The 22897-nt window shown below is 36.2% G+C and overlaps 1 protein-coding gene across 5 annotated transcripts in view; it reads right to left on the reverse strand.

The window, feature by feature from the left end:
* Positions 1-22897, reverse strand: part of ZNF521 (zinc finger protein 521) — a 283441-nt gene that overhangs the window by 130866 nt on the left and 129678 nt on the right. For 3 of the 5 annotated variants that reach the window (XM_028480121.2, XM_028480124.2, XM_055080370.1), the window contains 2 exons: positions 6192-6239; positions 3264-3348 (listed from right to left, as the gene is read on the reverse strand). In XM_028480121.2, the coding sequence (XP_028335922.1) occupies positions 3264-3348; positions 6192-6239 (133 nt within the window). The remainder of the gene's footprint in view (positions 1-3263; positions 3349-6191; positions 6240-22897) is intronic. The other 2 variants (XM_055080371.1, XM_024120905.3) reach the window with 2 other exon arrangements.

Consider the following 22897-nt stretch of genomic DNA (forward strand, 5'->3'; position numbering starts at 1 on the left):
TGTGTGTGTGTGTGTGTGTGTGTGTGTGTGTGTGTGTGTGTGTAAAGAAGAAGAGAAGAGAAACCTCTAAATAGCCACTGGTCTGATTTCTTACTGAAACTGTGTCAAAATGCAGTCCAGACAGAGGTTTTCTTTTTTTCCTTAATAGACATAAGTCAAATCCCGAATGCATTTTTATTGAGTAATTATTCCTGCAACTCAAACCATGTGTTCACACCTAGCTGCAAAATGGCACTTATGCAGAGCATCTCCAGTGTATACCTGGTAGAAACACTGATGGTTTTCCTTTCACAAATGTCCCTGGCCAAAAGCCTGAGACTAGCATATCCAGAAAGAAGCGTGGAGGTTCCCTGACATTGAAATTGCATTAAAACATGTGGAGCTACGTAGAAGCAAATGCAAATGACTTGGTCAAAGAAGGAATTTAAAGTTACACCTCACTGAGTCATCTGCAGACCTTGTTTTCCATCAGGTGCCATAATCTTTCCCCAGACTGACTGAAATGGGAAACAAAATCTGTAAAAACACTATAGACCCTCTTAACAAAAAGAGTAAGAGGCTTTTCAGATAGCCTCTAATCTCTCTTCCCTGCTAAATGTCTGGTTGAGATTATTTTTTGATTAGACAAAAAACATACACAGATACACAACCTAAAAATACCTACCCTCAGCGGAGGTACTTTAGCCAACAAAATCATGCTGCCTGCCTCATTTGAAAAACTAAGCATCACACTGGGATTTTAAAAAGGGATATCTTAGCCTTTGTGACATCCTCCCCTTACACATTCTCTCTCTCTAGATATTAACAATGCAGAGGAAGTGTAGGGACTTGGATGCATGGTCAACAGATGTAACAATTAAATGGATACTATTCATTTGTTTGGGCCTCAAGTGCAAGAGAATTACATATTTTATTATTAAAAAAAGCATGAATATTAACTAACTAGGCCCTCTGTGAAAAGGAATAGAATTTGCTTCTCTGATGGAAGGTGAATTGTTAAATGCTCAGATCCCAAGAGGAGATGAGTGTCATATTAATCCACCATAAGGTAGAGGGGGGAAAGCTTTGGGAAAGCACTAATGATGCAAGGAATATTAAGAGAAATACTAACGGAAAGGTATAAAGCAATTTAAAAAAAAGGACCAGGACAAACCAATGAACGTTTTGGACAAATGATACTAAAATCAAAAATTCCTCTCACGCTCAACATTCCATTCAGATTCTACGTGTGCAAAAGAACATTAATACTGTGTTGAAAATATATTCCATTTGTTCATCTGGGTCCTGGGATAAATAATAAATCCAGAACCAGAAACATGTTTACACAGAATAAAACTAATCAGAAGCAGGCTTCCCTGGTGGCACAGTGGTTGAGAATCCGCCTGCCGATGCAGGGGACACGGGTTCGTGCCCCGGTCCGGGAAGATCCCGCGTGCTGCGGAGCGGCTGGGCCCGTGAGCCGTGGCCGCTGAGGCTGCACGTCCGGAACCATCTAATCAGAAGCACAACGACTCACTAACTTTTCCACAGGCTGCAAACTTCCAAGAAATATTCTCACTAAAGCCGATGTAAAACTGTAGCATAATACAGAACCATGAATGACTCTCACCAATAAACTCTACTCAAGAAATAAAGAGATGCAAAATATTAACACTCATTATTTGGAAAGAAGAATTCATTTTTTCTAACCCAAGCCGCCCCCCACACCAAGTCCATTTTGAAAGTTTATATAGAGTATTTTTTTGGAATCCAAAATAGAAAGTAAAATAGAAGAAACATTTCAATCTTTCTTACACATTGTCATTATCTTCTAAACACTCAGTAAAACTGTCAGTGTTATTCTGGCACATTTAAGAATAGGCCATTTAATGTATGAGAAAATCACTAATAATATTAGTACTTAAATCTGGAAAATATAGAGATAAAGTGACCAATATTTTAGACCAATATTTTAGCTCTTAGGCATATGTTCCATTTTGCATAATTAAGCAGTTAGTCTTTTATAAACCATAATCCTCCTAAAGACCATCATTTGAAAACTATAAAGCAAATCCTATTGAAAACCTATTAATAAAGTTTCCAACATACTTTTGACTTCATTTTCATTAATATCTACAAGAGCATTAGAAGTTTTGTTATAGCTGGTTTTAAGGATCGGTAACTATAGTTGGAGAAACCCTTCTACTGTACGTTCTCAGAATGCAGCTGATTAGTGTATGATAAAACTTATTTACCCCTGAAAATGAGTTGAGTCTAAAATGTTGAATCTTCTTGCCTTTCTTAGAGTTTGATAGTAGGAGACCATGAGGTTGATCAGACTTTTCAAATATTATATCACAATTATTTACAGTATTATAAAACACCATGAAAGGAGCATGAAATAAAACTCTCATAGTGTAAAAACACAAATGAATGACAAAAATAGTATAAAGTAATAGCAATTGCCATTTTACTAGTAGAAAAAGATCTGCTTGATAAAGTTTAATTGGCTGGTAAAATTCTTAGTGTTATTAAGTGCTTATCAAATTAAAAACATAGGAGGTAACCCCAGAGGAATTAAGGGATAATGGGACAATATGAGTAAGTGAAAAAATTATCCTTTTAGTTCTAGCCCATGTGATAAATGCAAAATCCCTGAAAACAGTGGTTTAGAGTGACTTCAGAGATCTTTACCCAAACCGCTTTTACAAAGATCTGTGTAAATTTTGGTGGGGAATAAAAAATGATGACTGAATTCTTTATGTGATCTTTATGATAATGATTATTTCCAGGCTGTTGAAACCATACATATAAAATTATTTTACAGCAATTTAAATTATTTATGTTTCCCTATCACAAAAATTCACCACTCCACATTTTGATACAGATGCTTAAGCAACACACAGCACTGCCATTACCATAATAACTTCTGAAATTAAAACCTGTCTAAAACTCTATGGAAAGCTAACATCCAGTTCATTAACCATTCCTGTTAGTTTTCAATAATGCAAAAATGATTAGAAGTTTAATTTGTTAATCACCTGTGTTTTGACTGGCAGTAGATACATAATCCTCTCCAGAAGTCTAAACTAGCCCTTGCAGAAAATAAAATGTGCTAATGTCTTATCAGGCCTAATAATAGTAATAGAAAAATCAATCATGCTTAGGTAAATCATTGATGGTTGAACAATTAATTCATCTTTAACTCTGCTTAATTATATAGGCAGTGATGTACACAAGGAGGAGAAAAATCTATGGGTAATAATGTTTAGAGTGTCACTCACCAATCATGTGATTTGCAACATGCACCTGAATATCCCATTCATTGTAGAAAACCATCTGACACTTGATGCACTGATAGGTCTTCTTCTGAGAAAACAAGTATAAACAAAATTACTTAGACACATGCATTTTTAAAATTTTAATTTAAATTAAAAAAAAAACCCAACCCTACCTACTCACAGCATTTTCTTGAGACCTTGGTCTTATATACGTTGTTAACCAAGCTTCTGAGAGGCCACCTGGGCAAAATTCTATGTCCTTACTATGACCTTATGGCTTGATCCTAACACTATGCTTTTAGTTGCAAACAGTTGGAAGAAATGAGGGCACATAATTATGGCATAATATATGTGGTTTTTTGGGGGTTTTTTTTGCGGTACGCGGACCTCTCACTGTTGTGGCCTCTCCCGTTGCGGAGCACAGGCTCCGGACGCGCAGGCTCAGCGGCCATGGCTCACGGGCCCAGCCGCTCCGCGGCATTTGGGATCTTCCCGGACCGGGGCACGAACCCGTGTCCCCTGCATCGGCAGGCGGACCCTCAACCACTGCGCCACCAGGGAAGCCCTAATATATGTTTAAAGATACCTAAACTCAGAAACAGATGTTGGTATTAAAAAAATATCTGTAACACATGGCTGAGTTTCAGAAACCGATGTCTGAAGATCAGGCACACTTTCATTCTGACCAACATAACTGTGGTGTTGTTTCTAGATATTTGTAAGTAAAATAGACAATAAGTTAAGACTCACAAAATGTAGCTAAGAGATTTAGAGACGATAATTTTTAGGTGAAGTATGAAATTTAGATGATGTGTCAGAAATTGCTAAGTACTAGCATTTAAATACATATCTTCTATAAAGAAATCATGTCATATTGAACATGCTAACACCATTTTATCATTTTACACAAAAGTCTTGTGGCTAGAACAGGATTAATTATAATTCTTGTATCATAAATAAAGAAACTGACGTCCAGAGAAGTAGCAAAATGTGCCTGATGTCACAGTGCCACACAGCTGGGAAGAGAAAGAAGCTCTCTTGATTCTAAATGCGAGGCTCTCTGATAAAGGCGGCTTTTATGATTTCACATCTTCATTATTGTGTCCCCTATACAGCTCAGTACATATTAGATGAACTCAATAAGTAAAGTACTGCTTAAGTTTTCCAGAACACAGTTACATAAATGCCTTTATGATGAAACTTGATATTTACAATTAAAAACCACCTTGGAAAACAAAATAAAGTCTTATGAAATAATCCATTTGAAACGCTCCCAAAAGTGAGAAAATGACATTTGTAAAAATCACATCAATGACAGTTTGTTAAGGCATTCTTATAGAATTATCACTTCATCAGCAGTCATATAAGATTGTTTTACAAACAGTAGCAATAGAAAATATCAGTCTGTCAATTGCAATTAATTTTAAAGAACTCAACAAAATCAAAGTTAAGCACAAAAGTGTAAATGCTGTTAATGTAAAGTTTTCTTAATTATTGTCACTTAACATAGTATTTGCTTCCGTAACAGAGGATGGTATTCCTTGAAAAACACAGCAGTGCAGGCATATTTCCAGTGGAAGGTTTCTATATAATCTAACAGGCTTTGTACATTAGGCATGTTGTGAATTGAGTGTGCTAGGTCTAAATCTAACACGGACTTGAAAAATCCTGACAATCACCAAGGAAGATTTACTGCGCTGAGCTGTTTACAAGATGCTTTTGATGGTAACATACAGAGCAACATGTGTTGCGTAAATAACATCTATCCCTTTTTTAACAATATTTCCCTTTAGAACTAGTTAGAAAATATTTCTTACTCCCAGATGACCTACATTATATATTGTTTATTAGCATACTTCCAGCACTATTCCTGATATGTGACCTTGCTGAACAACAAAGAAACATAAACTTAATGGCTAGTCTTTTCTCTTGTTAGCAGAGTAAAACATACAATATGTCGAAAACTGTCTCCAAAAATGATGACTGATGAATATGTTGGCAGAATATACTAGGGCTTTTTTTTTTTCCTGGTCTAATAATAAAGAATAAAATCACTTGACAAGCCAAACTAATAAAATACCAGCACTTACTATTGCCTTCAAAATGAACTGACACATTTGAAGATCTATGTTTATAAGTTTTCTTTTATCATTGAAAGAAAATGCTTCTGTCACTACTGATAATTCAAATACTAATGCTACTCTTAAGACAACGTCCAAAATGTTACTTTCTATTCTTATTAACAAAGTCATATTCTGATCTACAAGCTCCTAAATTTGGGGCTACATGGAGTAAGAATTTAATGTGATCAAAAACAATATACCATGGTCTTAAAATGCTGCAGCTTAAACTTCATCTCACTGTACATCTCACATTTCCCAAATACAAAGCAGTGATACACCAATAGGGATGTGCTGTAGTTTTCTTTTTAAAGCCATGGTATAAAATTCATTTTAACCCTCAAATTAAAAAAAAAAAAAATTTAAATGACCTTTAAAACATTCCTTATTGTAATTATAGACTCTTCGCAAAATATTTGAAAGACCCCTACCTGCCCACTTCTCCCCCATAAACCATCTTTAAGTAAAGTGGTTATAACCTCTGAAAGTGTTGGCCTTGCGGGGCTCATTCCCTTGGAGGTAAGGCCATTCCAGCTCTGTACAGCTGAGGTTATGAAGGAATTCTTCCTCATTCTAGGCCCAAATCAACTTTTCACCCGTTGGTCCTAATGCTAGGCTCTGTAGCTATAAAGAACAGGCTGAACTTCTTGTCTAAAATGACAGTGACATGAACCCCTTTTCAGACTGAAAATAGAGTTATGGTGTAAGAAATGCTTTGAGCAACTTTCACTATCCCCGTTACTTTCTTCCAAGTCAATCTTTTAACCAACAGAACCCCAAATTAAGCATAATACTCCAGGGGTGCCCTGACCTGTGCAGAGTACAGGACTGTCACCTCCCTTAGAACAGCTGCTTCCATCTATATAGAAGACAACAACAAAAAAAAGTCAACTGAGATCATTTCTTTTAAAAGCAGATAAAAGTAGAAACAGAACTTCCATTGTTTGGGCCCCAGATTGGCCTTTATCAACGCTTAAGTTGTCAATTTACTTGAAATGCTAATTTAGTACAATTTTTAAAAGAGACTTTTTTTCATTAGCCTTTTTTAATGTGCTACTTGGGAGTGGGGTTGTCATTTCCTGATTGTTCTCTTTTGTTTTCTGATACTGATAGATGTAATTATCAAGGATACAACTTTTTCCCAGCACCTCATTATTTTTGATTGATTTTGAGAACAATTTAAATGTGCCTTTTTGACACTCTTGTTTTCACTGATACTCTGGTTAAGGTACTCAGAGACTTTCAGAAAAGATCATCTCATAAATTAAAAAAAAAATGATTAGGATCTCTAATAATGTATACTTTAAAAAACCACATTATTCTGATTAACCTCCCTCCCCATTCAATCTATATTCCATTAGGACTTAGGCTTCACATTTAGCCTCATCGAATTAAAAAAAAAATTATACTTTGTAGTTGTAATTACTTTGATTTTTTTTTTAAAACAAAACACTGAGTGTAAAAAAAAAAATCAATGAGTCCATAGTAATCCTCAAAAACAGAAAAGGAAAAAAATTTCAGTTGCCACCGTCGAAGTGACTATTACATGAACCTCTTGTCCTGAAAATTGGTAATTAAAGGCACAGAAGCATCATGATTTTTCAGGAGGTAGTGTAGTTCATGCCTTTTTGATGAGGGAAAGCTCTTTTTTACCGAAGGCTGACAGTAAGGGATGACAAAATTAGAAATTCACCATTTTGCAATGCCAATAAAATGGTCCAGGATAATCATTAATGGATGCTAAAACTATTAGGAGAAAGGTTAGCCTCAGAGACACAATTTTCATCCTTTGATAACAGCAAAGAGAAAGGTGTACCTTTACAGAGACTTATCTGGTGGCAGTCACTGTAACCAGACTATTTAGCTTACCATTACTAATAATGGACATTATGTGTCTCTCAGTGTGATGCAGTATGACGTATAATACATGATAATAAAGTATTCTTATCTAAAATGTATACCTGAGTCTAATTAAGCCTTTAGATGAAGCATTCTAATTTTGGGGAAATGCAGGGATAGAGGAACAAGTGTTTCTTTGAGGAAAAAACATTACACAAATCCAGAATAATCTTCAAAACAAATCAAGAATATTCTTGGCCTGTTATCTTCAAAAAGTTAACGTTTAAGGGGGAAAATAACGGGAGAGATTGTTCTCAAATGAAAGAGAGAAAAAAGACAACCATTTAATGTAGTGTGAGGTAAATATAATGTGTGGTTTCTGAACTGGGGAGAAAACAGCTATAAAAAAGTTTTTGAGGAAATTGGGGAAATCTGAATATCAGCTGATTATTAGACAATATTGAGGGATTACTACTGTTAACTTTCTCAGATGTGATAATGGTATTATGATTACATGAGTAAATGTCCTTTCTGTTAGGAGATGCATACCGAATATTTAGATGTGAAATGGCATGATGTTTGCAATTTACTTTCAAAAGATCCAGAAAAAAAAGAACATATATAGTCATACATGGATAAAGCAAATACGGCTAAATGTTAACCATTATTAAATCTAGGTGGGTGCACGCTTGAACATTTTCGTAGTAACAAACAAGTGGGAATAAATGAATAGGGTAATTCATAATATGTAGTTTTGTCAACATTAAACCTCATCCCCTCTGTTCATTTTACATTCCCACACTTGGTGTACACCAAAAATAATTTGCGCTTAGTTGGTATAAATACCTTTGCAAACATTTTTATATTGTTTGGAAGGATTCTTCAGATGTTTGTTTTTTACGAATCTAATGTATAAACCCTAAGAGGGCAGGAATCATTGCTGACATCCATTTCTGTAGTAAAGTAATAACAATTCCTTACAATTGCGTCATGCTTTACAGTCTATAAAAACTCATATGGGCGAAACTCACTTGCAACAAAACCGTGAGAATAGATAAAAGAGGGATTATTATCCTCATTTACAGATTAATTAAATGACTTGTCCCAAGTCATGAAGGCTGTGAATACCATAAGTAAGGCCAATATTCTACCCAGTCTCCCACCCACTGGGTTTTAGCACAGTTTAAACGATGATCGTTTGCAGGCAAATTTACAATTGCATGTTAGGTGCATTTTGGAAGAATGCTGTCCTTAGAATTGTTTAGTGCTTTGGTCCTTGACAATGCCAGGGATGGTATGAGACCAGCTGATGACACTGAAGAACTGTTTCTAGCCACTTTCACCGTAGGCTCCCAGACCCCTGAGGCCTGCGTACCACACACACACACACAAAAATCCACCGGGCAGAACTGGCTCCCCAAAGTCCCCCAATCTGCCTCAAGATTTTCTTTTGCCCTCAGTGTCTTGAAGTTTTATTGTCATATTTTCAACTGTATATATTTATGTTTATTTGTCCTGCTCAATACTTAAAGAACAATTTCAATCTGAGGGTTCAGGTATGTCTCCAATCCTGAAATCTTTCAGTGAACTTTTCTTCAGTTTTTATGTATCTCTCACACACTTTCCATTCACTGCCACTGGAACTCCTGTTAGACACAGACTGGAGCCTCCCAATCCATTCTCCATGTATCTTAACCATTTTTTCATTCATGTTTTAAAAATCGGCTTGTCCTCTATGTTCTGGTCTAGGTGATTTTCTCTGTACTTTTACAAACCATTGGTTCTTTCTTCACTGATGTTCAGTCTAGAGTTTATCCTATCTACTAAAGCTTTTATTTCAATGACTATTTGTCATTTCTAACGTTTCTAATTTTAAATACAAGTGCTCTTTTAAAAAAACTTCTACTTGGATTTGCTCCAAAATTTGTCACTCTTTTTAGTGAAAATCATACTTTCATTTATCTTTCTAAGCTTCTAAACATACTTATTTCAAAGTCTTTGTCAGACTGCTCCATATAATTAAATTCTTCTAGAGTAGAATCTTGGTCTCATAGCAGTTGGGTTTTATTTGTCTGCTTTACTACATGAATCTAATGAATCATTCACATATTTTGGAATCTTGGTTTGAAGCCCATTTTTAGTAAAAGGTTTTTATTCTATGTGCTCGTTCCTCCCTTTCCAGTACTTTTGCCATTGCTTCTACTAGGCCATCCAGGCTACCAGACCAGGCTAAGTCACACAGGGGCACTTCCTGTGTATCTGCTGGGCTACAGGGATGTCAGAGACACTGTGAGCTGAATCACAGGGCCAGCATATGGCTAACTCAGTTTTAAGTCACAAACTGTATACCTCTTCCTACCCCTTTAACCGTACAGCTCACGGGCCCTAGATCCATGTACTGCTCAGCAACAGAACCTTTATTCTAGTTTCCTGTCATGAGCAATGAAGTTTCTCCCCAGGTCCTGCTTTAAGCAGCGGGCCTGGCTTTGTCCCATAGGTAATGAGAACTCTAGTTACCACCTCTTATTTCTGGAATAGAGTCCAGGAGACCCCTGGCTTCAACCCTGATAACCACTTGGTTTTTAAATTTGGTTCTCAGATCTCAAAGATGGACAACTGTTTTGAGGTTGACTAAATCCATTTGGTTTTCTAACTTTCTATTTTGTCTCTCATTGGTATATGTTTGGAGCATCAAAGCATGAAGTTACAGAGCCATTTTTCAAGGACATCCCACAGCCCTCAGGCCTCTCTATGTCACCAGTCCCAAACTTTGGCAGTGGCTATCAAGGAAGAATTAGTCTCAGACTCAATCCGGACCCCCTGAAATTAAGATGTGCACAATGATGCTATAAAATACCCATTCCAAATATAACCACCAGTCTTAGTAGGGAAGTAACTTTAGGATTCTCTTTCTGCAATTAGTTACTATGCAGTGGCTTCATCATTTAGCTGTGTGACAAATCATTTAATGACCCTGAGTCTTAGTTTCCCTCCCTGTAAATTAAAAATAATAAAACTTACATTTATAGTTGATGTGAGAAGCAAGTAAGAACTATATAAAAGTGCTTAGCTTAGTACCATGCTTACTATGTAGCATGTCTGCATTAAATAGTAACTACCTTTACTACTCTTTACTTGACAGGTTATTAGGGGGATGGAATGGAATACCCGATGAGCTGTATGGCACAACAAGATTGCTTGTCAAAGATTATTTCTCACTCTTTTATGTGGACTTTAAAACCATATTAAAATTTCCCTAAACTAGAATCCAGTAATTTAGATTGTACGGAAATTAGCAAGGGCCAAACAAATGTTTATTAAATAAAGCTTTAGGGGCTTCCCTGGCGGCGCAGTGGTGGAGAGTCCGCCTGCCGATGCAGGGGACACGGGTTCGTGCCCTGGTCCGGGAAGATCCCACACGCCACGGAGCAGCTGGGCCCGTGAGCCATGGACGCTGAGCCTGCGCGTCTGGAGCCTGTGCTCTGCAACGGGAGGGGCCACAACAGTGAGAGGCCCACGTACCGCAAAAAAATAATAAAATAAAATGAAATAAAATAAAGCTTTACAAATTAATTGCATAAAGAATGTCACAAGTTGGTGACAGGGTTGTGGGGTGGGAAGGAAGAGGAGGGTAGAACATGTGAAAAAAAGTTCAACCTCGCTTAGAAAAAAAGCTGTTTTCAAGGGCTATAGCAATATCCATTACCATTTCAAGAACAAATATATTAATTACACATGAGACATATATTTAAGATCAGTGGCACCTTTACTTGGCAGTATTTTGTTGGCAAGCAAATGGATATTATATGTGAATGAAAATAATGAACCTACAGCTTTCCACAAATACTCAATACTTCAGACATTTTAGTAATTTGGTTTGGTCGTTTTCCAATTCTGAATTTGTGTGAAAATAAGTCACTGAACAGAGAGGGGAAAAAAATGGGTGAAATAAAATGAAAGCTACTAATGATGAAAAGCTCACCCAAATAATTCATTAAAAAACACCAGTATCAACTTTCTATTGTGTGTTTTCATGATGGTTAAAAGGAAGACATTATTGTCTTACGGATGTAGTTAATGTCTAGACATTAAGCACTATATAACACTTTACACAATGCCTGGCATGTACTAAAAGCTCAATAACCAAGAGATATTACAAGGAGGAGAGAACACACACAAAGATTAACCTGTTATAAGTGTTCAATATTTTGCCCACCTAACATGGCAAAGCAGTAAATGGCAAACCAAGTACCAGTCAATGTTGGCAAGGAGAAGACAGTGAAAACATACCAGATAGGCATGGGTTAGTATGGTCTACAAGAATCAGGAAAAGCTCCCTGGGAGAGAAAAGACTTGATCTGAGGTCTAAAATGGAAATAATTTCCTTGAGTTCAAAACCCAGATACAAAATGTCCAGTACATGCCAGGCAAGTTGCTCACAGTCTGTTGGGGGTATTTGGTGGAATGGGGAAGTTAATTCAGAAGAGAAGAAGGGCTAAAGAAGATTGCTCTGGACAGGAAAAAGAGAGAGACAACAATCTAGTCTGAAAAAATCTGGAAAAATATTTTTGCTTTAAATGATTCATAAAAATGCATTTTTTTCTTTTAATTATAGACAAATTTTGCACAGGTGGATGTAGTATAAGAAAGGAAAAAATATTTATGTTTACAAATAAAATCCAAAACTCCATGAAGATATAAATTTAAGCTACTAGTAACTTTGAAATCAAGGGGTAAAAAAAGTTGAACCTTTTTTCAGCTTCTCTTGGGTTCTCTTTGAATATTAGATAAAACAGCATTAAAATATTTTATTTTCAAAGGTATCATCAATAGTCAAAAAACATGAAATAACCGAATCTGAAAAAAAAAAATCCAACTGGTATTCACTAAAAAACAAAACCCATGTCAAAGATGGAGTAATTTCCATGAATTGTACCAGACAAATTTCATGGAAGGAATTTATTACCTTGAAGTTCAGGGAGAATTATTTTATTTTTTTAAGTTTAAAATGAATTGTCAGACTTCCCTGGTGGCACAGTGGTTAAGAATCCGCCTGCCAATGCAGGGGGCACGGGTTTGAGTCCTGGTCCGAGAAGATCCCACATGCCGCGGAGCAACTAAGCCCGTGCATCACAACTACTGAGCCTGCGCTCTAGAGCCCGCAAGCCACCAGTACTGAGCCCACGTGCTGCCAGCTACTGAAGCCCACACACCTAGAGTCCGTGCTCCACAACAAGAGAAGCCACCGCCATGAGAAGCCCGTGCACTGCAATGAAGAGTAGCCCCCGCTCGCCGCAACTAGGGAAAGCCCGCACACAGCAACAAAGGCCCAAAGCAGCCAAAAATAAATAAATAAATTTATTTTTAAAAATAAAATGAATTGTCTCCTAACACATTTATTTATTTCCCTCAAAATTTGCCTTTTTATGTTCTTGAACTTGATGTCTAACATTAAAAACTGAATTTAAGCCCAAATTTCCCTTGGAGAGAGATGCTTTATTAGGCTCATTTATTCATATCCAGTTCTCAGATTTCTCCTGATTCAGTTACTGGAGTCTCTTCCAAGGGACCTAGCTTATCTCCCTGACTAAGAGATCTTCCTCTAGATGATCTCATTTAATGTTATGTATTCAGTTGCTGTTTCTATGCCATTGTAAATTTACCTAAATCAATCTCCTATAATGTTATCCATAAACAGTCAATAAATTTTGTTCACTGATTGTCCAATGGACAATCTTAAGAGGCATCGCACATTCATCACCTTCATTCCTAAGGTACTATTTAGGACTTGTCTATTTCTGCCTGCAAATCTCTCTTCTACCTTACACAGCACCAGTGAAGTGGAAGAGGCTGAATAACACAAACTAAATTATTGCTGTAGTAAAGGTTAAAAAAAAAAAAAAAAAACCCCACCAGAGCATGTGCTGATTCTTTTTGAGTTAGGGAGTTTGCCCCTAGTTACCCATGACTGTAATATTTTGCTAGTTCCTAGTATGAAGGGATTTATGACTCATAGTAATTAACTTCCTGTACTGTTTTGTAAACACTCATATCATTCAAGAAAGCTAAGAAATTGGGACTGGGGGAATAGTAGTTTGAATAATGAGTCTTTTATAAACATAAATCTGAGGAGGAAAAGAAGAAGTCAAAATTCTTGCCTTACACCAAATTAGGGTCAATTTTCCTTGTCAGTTATTCCAACCATATACTGATTGTTTTCACCTTAAAAATCTGAAACCTCCCTTCTGTCTCACCATTTTCAAAATGAAGAGGTATGGCTGGTAGATATTGGGGATATACAGTTAGAGAGATGAAGGAGTAGGAACATTAAGTAGTATATTGCAACACCACTGAATTGCACCGTATGCCCATGGAGATCCAATCCCGAAGGCTGGTAATACAATTTAAAATTCCACCACAGACCAGGAGAAAGTTTTGTGAGAAAGAAAAAAATATATTTTAGGATTCATTAAGACATATTTTCTTAAGTATATAACTTCTGCCCTCAAAGCAAGTTGAGAATGTAGACAGGTTTGTGAACTCTTTACGAGTACTAGTACCATTTATTAGAGACTTGTCATACATATCAAAAGGCTGACATAGAGAGAAGTTTTATTTAATATTAAATCATAAAAGTTTCCTCTTGATTCGCTTATAATTCATTACATGTTGTATCAGAATTATTTCAATAAAACTGATTTATCTCTAAAGGGCTGTAAGGGTAGGGAGAGTGCTCTGTCTTACCCATCTTGTATCTATGCAATACATAATGTAAATATTTACACACAATGAATTAATGTGTGAATGATTCATACCTGTTCATTGTAAAATAAAAAAAACCTTTGCTTCCTTCCACTTCTCTTTAGATGAAGGCTCCTGTGGAGTCACAGTGATTCCCTTTTGTTTATATTCCTAATCTATCCTCGTAGCTATTCTTCTGTAAAAGGAAAACTGCACATTCTGGTAGTTTGTGTTTCGTCTACAGAACACCCTCCCTCTTATTTGGGTCATTTCAGTTACCGTGTATGTGCCCAAATCGCCTGGTCCTTTATCACTCTTATTCCAATAAGATATATTACCTCCTGTCCTCGTACTCCCAGCAGTTTTGTTTTTCACTTCTCTCTTCCTCCCTATTTTCATTTCGGGTTCTGCCTTCTCTTGTCCATCCCTTCCACTTGAACAGCTTTCCTACTGAAGCGTGTCACACCACCCTTCTCTTCTCCTTCAGATTGCTTCTAAAATCCCACCTGCTCCGTAAAGCTCGTTAGCAATAACACCCACACAACAATGTGGGTGTTTACTTCTTTATTCTTGTTGTTTGTACTCTTTAACAGTAAGTTTTTGAGCATAGAGGTCTGTTGCCTTGACTTTACCTATTCTAAAACATGCTGTGCAGTTACCATGTATATAAATATATAGGTGGCGGGGTTCTTTTAATCCCTTGATTTAACTGAAATTATTTGGATTTCTTCAATGCCTCTTCATTCATCATTCCAAAAATATATTTAAAAATAGAATAAAATGCCACCATATTCTTTATATTTTCAAAGGTACTAGCACAAGCTTATATAGAATATTGGGGAGTTTGAGAATTGAGAGGGACAAGTGAATATTTCAATTTCCTCATCACAGATAATCAAAGTGAGGTCCCCAGAGAGATGAAGTGTCCTTGTCTGTGACTCACAGAAAGTGACTCACAGAAAGCTCTAGCAAGCCTAGAGCTGTGGGTCACCATGAATACACCCACATTTATATGACGGGTGTGAACATTTACAAAAAGGAATTGGTAACTACTGCCACACTGGCTCATTATCCTGCTTGAAGCTTACTGTGTCTCCTCCTGGCCCTGTGCTGCAGGATGGCTTTCATATAGCCACCTCTCCATCACTGGTTCTTTCTACTACCTGCTGCCTTCTTTGGGGGGTTCTCATTTCTCAGTGTCTACTTTTAGCCTGGAATTTACTATATTATATTCAAAGCATCTATTCACATTACATTCTAAGGTCTCCTGTCACTTAAGGAACTATGTCTTATTTCCCCTCTACAGCTCCATCACCCAGCCCACTGCCTGACATGGAGCATTTATGAAGGAGTGTCTGAAACACACAGAAGAGGACTGATTTGGGCTTTTTATAAGTATACTCAAGAGTAAGTGTTTTCAGAGAAATTTACTGGAGGGAACCAGATTGCTGCCACCAAAAATACCTAAATTCTGCATAGTACAACCAGATAAGATCCAGTCTTCCTTCAGATTATCCCAGAAAATTAAACTGTGGACCTGAAAAACCCCTGCATAATTATTATTGATAATATATCTTATAAAGCTAGACATTTTTCAAATTAAAAATATCCCAAAATATAAGCTAAGAAAATATGGGGCCCTTTCCCAACAGGGCCTTGAGAACATTACTCTACAGTATAGAATACGAGGGGGAACATTAAGAAAAAGATGGTAATATCAAATTTGACATTTCATTCGATATTTGAGAATATCCTTTTTTCCAATCCTGTCAACTCCTCACCATCTTAGTATGTACATGATTCACTATATGAGGGTACATCTGCTTTTAGAAGGTTTAATTCTTTGCCAAGAGAAACATGAAACAATATCTATGATGTTTGCCATTGTGTACTCAGTGTCTTTGCACAATACCTGCCACATGTCTGAAACTCAATAACTGTTGAATGAATGAATGAACTAGATGCAAATTAATATCAGCAGTTGGGGAATGTCTGCTTTGGAATCATTTAAATTTGTATAAAAAAATGATATCAATCCAGATCCAATTAATGGTGCTAAAAGGATCTGTCTTCCACCAAAACGATTTCAATTTTCCAATCCTAGTGGGTATAGACATTAAACTTAGAGGGCTTCCTGCCAGTTTTTCAACTATCTTATTTAGTCCTCCCCTCCCACCCTTCCTTCTACCCCCCCAACTCTTTCCACTCTTCTGTTCTTCCTCTTACTTTTTCTTAAAAAATGATCTTTATTAAACATGTGGTCGCTTTCATAAATAAATTTGTATTTCTGGACATTTCTTTATCATGAGCTCTTATGAAATCAGGAAGCGCATTTTTGCTGCCTTACTGTAAGCCACACTTATAAAATATACAAGATAATCCTTAGATTTATATTAAGAGGAGTACATTAACATCAGACTTTGTCAAGCTAGGTTTATCAATGCCACTTTGATTTCTAATCATGGTATATCTTTGCTTCAAAATATCTCTCAATCACTTACTAGTAATTTTTAAAACATAGTACTCTATTACAAAAATAAATCAAGAGGTTATGCATCTAAATTATAAATCCTGTCCAAGGACAAAAACAAAAGCAAACATTTCACCACTTTTCTTTCCCCAGAATGTAAATATATTTGATCCATGAAGAAAATGGCTAGTGAGTTTTAGGCAAACAAATAATAGTTCTTTAAAATTAACCACCTCTCAAACTATTCACTTGCTTCTTGAGCTTAGGAGAAAGTGTCTTATTTTGGTATTCACTTACTATGCCTTTCATTTACAATTTTTAACTTTCTTAGATATTATTTCCCCAAGATTTTTTTTTGCTCTCCTGCTCTCCATGATATGTTTCAATCCAATAATACTATTGGACATTTTCGATTTCTTATCTATAATTCCTTTTTCCACCTATACACTCATCTATTTACACGTTTTTCTACCTTTTATATTTATTGTTGCCTGATGCTGTCTCTGAATAATATTTTATCTTTGCGGCTTTTACACTCTCTTTGTCCCTTGGATTTCATTGCTTCTATATTTGTTTTAATATTTGATTATGCTTTTCTATATAATCAATTTTTTAGACATATGATGACTGATTTCAATGCATTTTCACCAAATAATCCATAGTTCTAGCATTAGATAAAATTATTCTAGATTATAGTAATAAATTAACTGAAGCACATTTTAGATATAAATTATATGAATGTGTGCATACATACATAGGGATATGTGCTGACTTATACACGGATATTATATAAATGATGTACCATATGCAACATTTGTCAGGTGCTTCAGTTTACCAAGAACTTTCTTACAAACATATGATCTGCTCTTTACAAAAACACTACAGGGCTTCCCTGGTGGCGCAGTGGTTGAGAGTCCGCCTGCCGATGCAGGGGACACGGGTTCGTGCCCCGGTCCGGGAAGATCCCACATGCCGCCGAGCGGCTGGGCCCGTGAGCCATGGCCGCTGAGCCTGCGTGTCCGGAGCCTGTGCTCCGCAACGGGAGAGGCCACAACGGTGAGAGGCCTGTGTACCGCAAAAAAAAAAAAAAAAAAAAAAACCACAACACTACAAAGTAGGCAAAATATGGATTATGCCCAGGTTAGCAATGAAGGAACTCAAGCTTAGGAAAGACTAGTTAAGGTCACACAGATGGTTCTGTCAACTGTTATTTGAACTCGGTTTTTCTCTAAGTACAATATTTTCTTCTACTACATTATGTGTCTTATGTGTAAGCTCTCCATACCCATAGAGGCAATCTCTGAATAACAAAACATGTTCAGACTCAGTTGAAGGCTTGCTTATGTAATATGATGTTTAATTGAACAAAATCAATCTTTTGCCTTGATATGGGGATTTTTTTATAGGATTTCACCTGCCACTCAATCTCTTTATGACACGAATTGCATAGTCTATTACATACTTAGGAGAAGTCTTATGTTCTATTTATGTGTGGTTCCTTCTTTGTTTCTTTTTCCATTTGTTTTAATCACCAGCTTTCAATTATTTACAACTGTTGACTAAGAACCTATGATGTGTTAAGAAACTCTCCTGAGAAACACGGAGAATACCATGTAACCCTGCCTGCATACCTCACTGTGGCTCCCTTTGCTGCAGCCATGCTTACCCCCTTGCTATTCCTAAGCCTGCCAGGCACACTGCTGCCTTCGGACTTTTGCTTGGGAGTTCTTTCCATTTTGCTTGCTCTTTACACAGATACCTGCAAAAGCTAACTCCTGCCTGGTTATTTGCTATCTCCTCTGAACTACTTTAGCACTTCACTAGTACTTCTATTAAGGCACATATTCCATTCTACTTTATACTGTATTTATTGCTATATATTAATTTTTTCCTAGTAAACTATAAGCCCTCAGGGGGCTATACTGGGAAGAAAGACATGTATTCAAATAACTATATTCGTATAATGCTCATCCTCTTTACAAACCTGATAGCCTAATGCCTTGTACATTGCAGGAAATGAATAAATTTATCTTAAATTGAAGCACCAGACGAGGAATAAAAAGTTAATGCTATAGATTAATGTTCCCCAAAGTGTGAGATATGCACCACCTCAACTATAAAGCATGGATACTGCTCTTTCTAATTACACGAAAGAAAAAAGTCTCACTAAGATGCTAATATGTCTTTTTTTTTTTTGCGGTAAGTGGGCCTCTCACTGTTGTGGTCTCTCCCGTGGCGGAGCACAGGCTCCGGACGCGCAGGCTCAGCGGCCATGGCTCACGGGCCCAGCCGCTCCGCGGCATGTGGGATCTTCCCGGACCGGGGCACGAACCCGTGTCCCCTGCATCGGCAGGCGGACTCAACCACTGCGCCACCAGGGAAGCCCGCTAATATGTCTTTAATACCTCTACAAACCTTGACAAACTTACTTGTAACAATGAAAGCACAGGTTTCAGACTCACAAACCTTTGCAGGTATGAGTATAGCTAGAATTTTTAAAACGTTATTTTGTATTAATTGTATTACTTTTATATTTATCTTATATTTATGATAAGTGATACTGATTGCATACTATGGTTCTGATTATTTTGCTTTTTAAATTAAATATTAAATGCTTACAAACAGTAAACACAAGTAATATATAAATAGTAACTATTAAACAAACACCTGTGTGCCCAACTTAGCTTCCTGTGTGGTCTTCTCAAACCATCTATTATTCTCTGTCTGAATTTGCATTTCCCATATTACTGATGAGGATTAAACATTTTCACATGTTTACTGGATCTTCATGTTTCCTCTCTGTGAAATGCCTGTTCGTGTTAATTTCATATTTTCTTATTTGGTAATTTGAGTTCTCATGTTAATTTGTGGCTATTTCTTATCTATTTAGGAAACTAATACTTTTTCCAACTATATGTGTTATAAGTATATTTTATTATCTTGGAATTCTTATTTTTGCTCACTTTATGGTAACTTTTGGTAAATAGAAGTTATTATTTTTAATGTAGATGAACATATCAATCATTTTATTTGTGATTTATACTCTCTGGGTCTTATTAGAAAAATCTTTCCCTAATCTAAGGTCATAAAAAATTCTCTATATTTTTTTCTATGATTTATGGTTTTGTTCTTTCACACATTTTTATACACGTGAGTAGGGGCTCAATTTTATTTTATTTTTCTCTATGGCTAACAAGTTGAATACTCCATTCATTCCCCCACTGAGGTGCAAAGACAACCCTACTCTAGTCAGTCTGATATCTCTTTCGGAGAATCTCTATTTTGTTCTGTGGACAAATGTCATGTTATCCTAATTACTGCAGATTTATTATAAATTGACTACAGAGTAGGACAAATCCTACCCTGCCTGCTCCTTTTCTTCAAGAGTATCTTTGCTATTCTTGACCTTTTGTTCTTCAGTATACATTTTTTAATCTGCTTGTCAAGTTCCAAAAAAAAAAATTTTTTTTTTTTGGTATGCGGGCCTCCCTCTGTTGTGGCCTCTCCCGTTGTGGAGTACGGGCTCCGGACGCGCAAGCTCATTGGCCATGGCTCACGGGCCCAGCAGCTCCGCGGCACGTGGGATCCTCCCAGACCGGGGCGCGAACCCGGTTCCCCTGCATCGGCAGACGGACGCGCAACCACTGCGCCACCAGGGAAGCCCAAAAAAATTTTTTTTAAATACACTTTAAAACCTGTAGAAATTTTCACTAGAATAGCTGTGAGTCCACAGATCAAATTAGGGATAATTGAGAGCTTAACAGTATTGAGTCTTCCTATTCCTGAACAAGTTAAATCTGATCATTTATTTAGGTCTTTAACAATATCTTTTAATAATGTTTTATCATTTTCTCCATAGTCTTGCACACCTTATAAGATTTATTTCTAAGTACCTATTTTTGAGCTTATTATCAATGGAATTATTTTAAAATTCGTATTTTCTAACTTTTTTGGTGATGAATAAAAATCGAATTAACTTGTATGATTTGATTTGGTAGCCAGCAACTTTGCTGAAGTTTTATTCATTACAATAGTTTGTCTTTAGATTCTTTGGATTTTGTTTTACAAACAAGCATATGACCTCTAAATGACAGTTTAATTTGGTTCTTTTCAATTTCAGTATTACCTGTTTTTTTATTAGTAAATTCATTTTTATTTTATCTTACATTGTTGGTTAAGTCACCCAGGAAGCCTTATTAGTGATTTTATTATAAAATAATAATTGCATTAAAATTTCGCCACTAATGATGCTGCTTGCTGAAGACGATATTTTAAACAGTCTTTATAAGGGTAAGGAAATTACTGCCTATCCCTAATTAAGTGTTCTTTTTGATCACAAAAGTATGTTGAATCTAGTTTTTTCTGCAACTCTTGCGATAAACATATAATTTATCTCCTTTAAACTGTTAACGTGGTAAAATTAATTAATTGAGTTCCTGAGGTTGAACCCACCTTGTATTCTTATGATAAAATCATTTTGGTTATAGTATAAAAATCTTTTTTTAACAGTGTGAATTTAGTTTGTTTACATTTTGTTTAAAAGTTTAAAATGTAAAATCAGTAAAACTGGCCTAAATTTTCCTTTTACATTTTTGTCTGGTTTTGACATCAAGATTATACTAGATTCATTAAATGAACTGGAGTGTTCCCTCTTTTTATACTTTCTGGCACAGCTTCGGAATTATGTGTATGTTCTGGTATTTTCTTTGTGGGAAAGTTTTCAACAATTTATTAACTCTTTAATATTTATGGAATCATTCTACTTCTCTCTTTTTTTCTTGAGCCAGCTTTGGTAACATATCATCCTAAGACTTCCCATATAATCAAAATTATCCAGTCATTAGCATAAAGTTCTTCATAGTATTATCTTACTCTTCTTTATTTTGTGTGTTTTTGGTGCATTTTGTACAATTTTTATTGAGAAATAACATATGTATAGTAAACTGCTGTAACCTTAAGAATATGCCTGATTTATGGAATTTTACAAACACCAGTGTAACCACCACATAGATCTAGATATGGCACATTTCTAGAATGTTCCCTTCCGCCCTTTCCTAGTTGATACCATCCCAAAGGTAACTATTCTGACTTCGATTATCAGAAATTAGTTTTGCCCATTCTTAAATTTTATATGAATGGAACTGTGTAGTAGTATGTGTGTGGTTCCTTTCTTTCATCATTTTGTATATGAGTATTCCATGTTGTTACATAGCGGTAATTCATTCTTTATTTCTGTGTAGTAGTCCATCATATGAATGAAATAAAATTCATATCATTGTATGAATGTATTTATACATTTATTCTATTTTGACAGACACTTCGACTCCCGCTTAAAGCTTATATGCAAAAGCTACTATGAATATTCTTGTTCATTACTTGTTAAACATGTGCATTCATTTCTCTTAGATATAAACCTAGGAATAGACTTGATGGGTCATAGAGTAGGCTAGTAATCAACTTTAGTATATACTGCCCAACAGTTTTTGAAAGCAGTTATACAAAATTATACTCTCACCAGTAAAGTAAGAGAGTTCCAACTGCTCTTCATTCCTGCAAAAAAGAATTTATGTATTCTTTATTATTTCAGTCATTCTGATATGTGTAGTGGTTCCCCTACTATCTTTTTAACTTCTGCACATGTGAAGTTATGGCTCCCCCTTCATTATTCATATTATTTATTTCTTGTTGTTTTACCCTGATTAATCTCACCAGAACTTTGTAAACTTTGTTGTGGTCGTTTCAAAAAATTGCTGTTTTACTTTGTTGGCCTCCTTGTTGTTTGTTTTACATTTCATTACTTTTTGCTCTTAGCTTTACTATTTCCTTTGTTTCTATTTTTTATGGGTTTGCTTTCTTGTTCTGTTCCTAATGTCTTAAGTTTGATTTTTATCACATTGATATTAAGCTTTTTAAAATTTTCTAATATGTATTTTTATGTTCTAATAACTTTCCCTCTAAATACTGCTTTAATTTATATCTCACAAGTTTTAAAATATAGTTGTCTTTCACTTTGACGTGTTTTTAATTGCTATTTCCATGCCCTCTTTGTTCCATGGGTGGTTTAATTTTGAAATTTTGGGGGTTTTGGGAACTTCCCTGGTGGCACAATGGTTAAGGATCCGCCTGCCAATGCAGGGGACACGCGTTTGAGGCCTGGTCCGGGAAGATCCCACATGCCACGGAGCAACTAAGCCTGTGCGCCACAACTACAGAGCCTGTGCTCTAAAGCCTGCGAGCCACAACTACTGAGCCCGTGTGCCGCAACTACTGAAGCCTGTGTGCCTAGAGCCCGTGCTCCACGACAAGAGAAGCCACCGCAATGAGAAGCCCACGCACTGCAACGAAGAGTACCCCCGCTCACCACAACTAGAGGAAGCCCATGCGCAACAGCAAAGACCCACCGCAGCCAAAAATAAATAAATAAATAAATAAATAATGAACTTATAAAAATAAAATAAAATTTATGG

The sequence above is a fragment of the Physeter macrocephalus genome, chromosome 19 (assembly GCF_002837175.3).
Source record: "Physeter macrocephalus isolate SW-GA chromosome 19, ASM283717v5, whole genome shotgun sequence".
Taxonomy (NCBI): Eukaryota; Metazoa; Chordata; class Mammalia; order Artiodactyla; family Physeteridae; genus Physeter; species Physeter macrocephalus.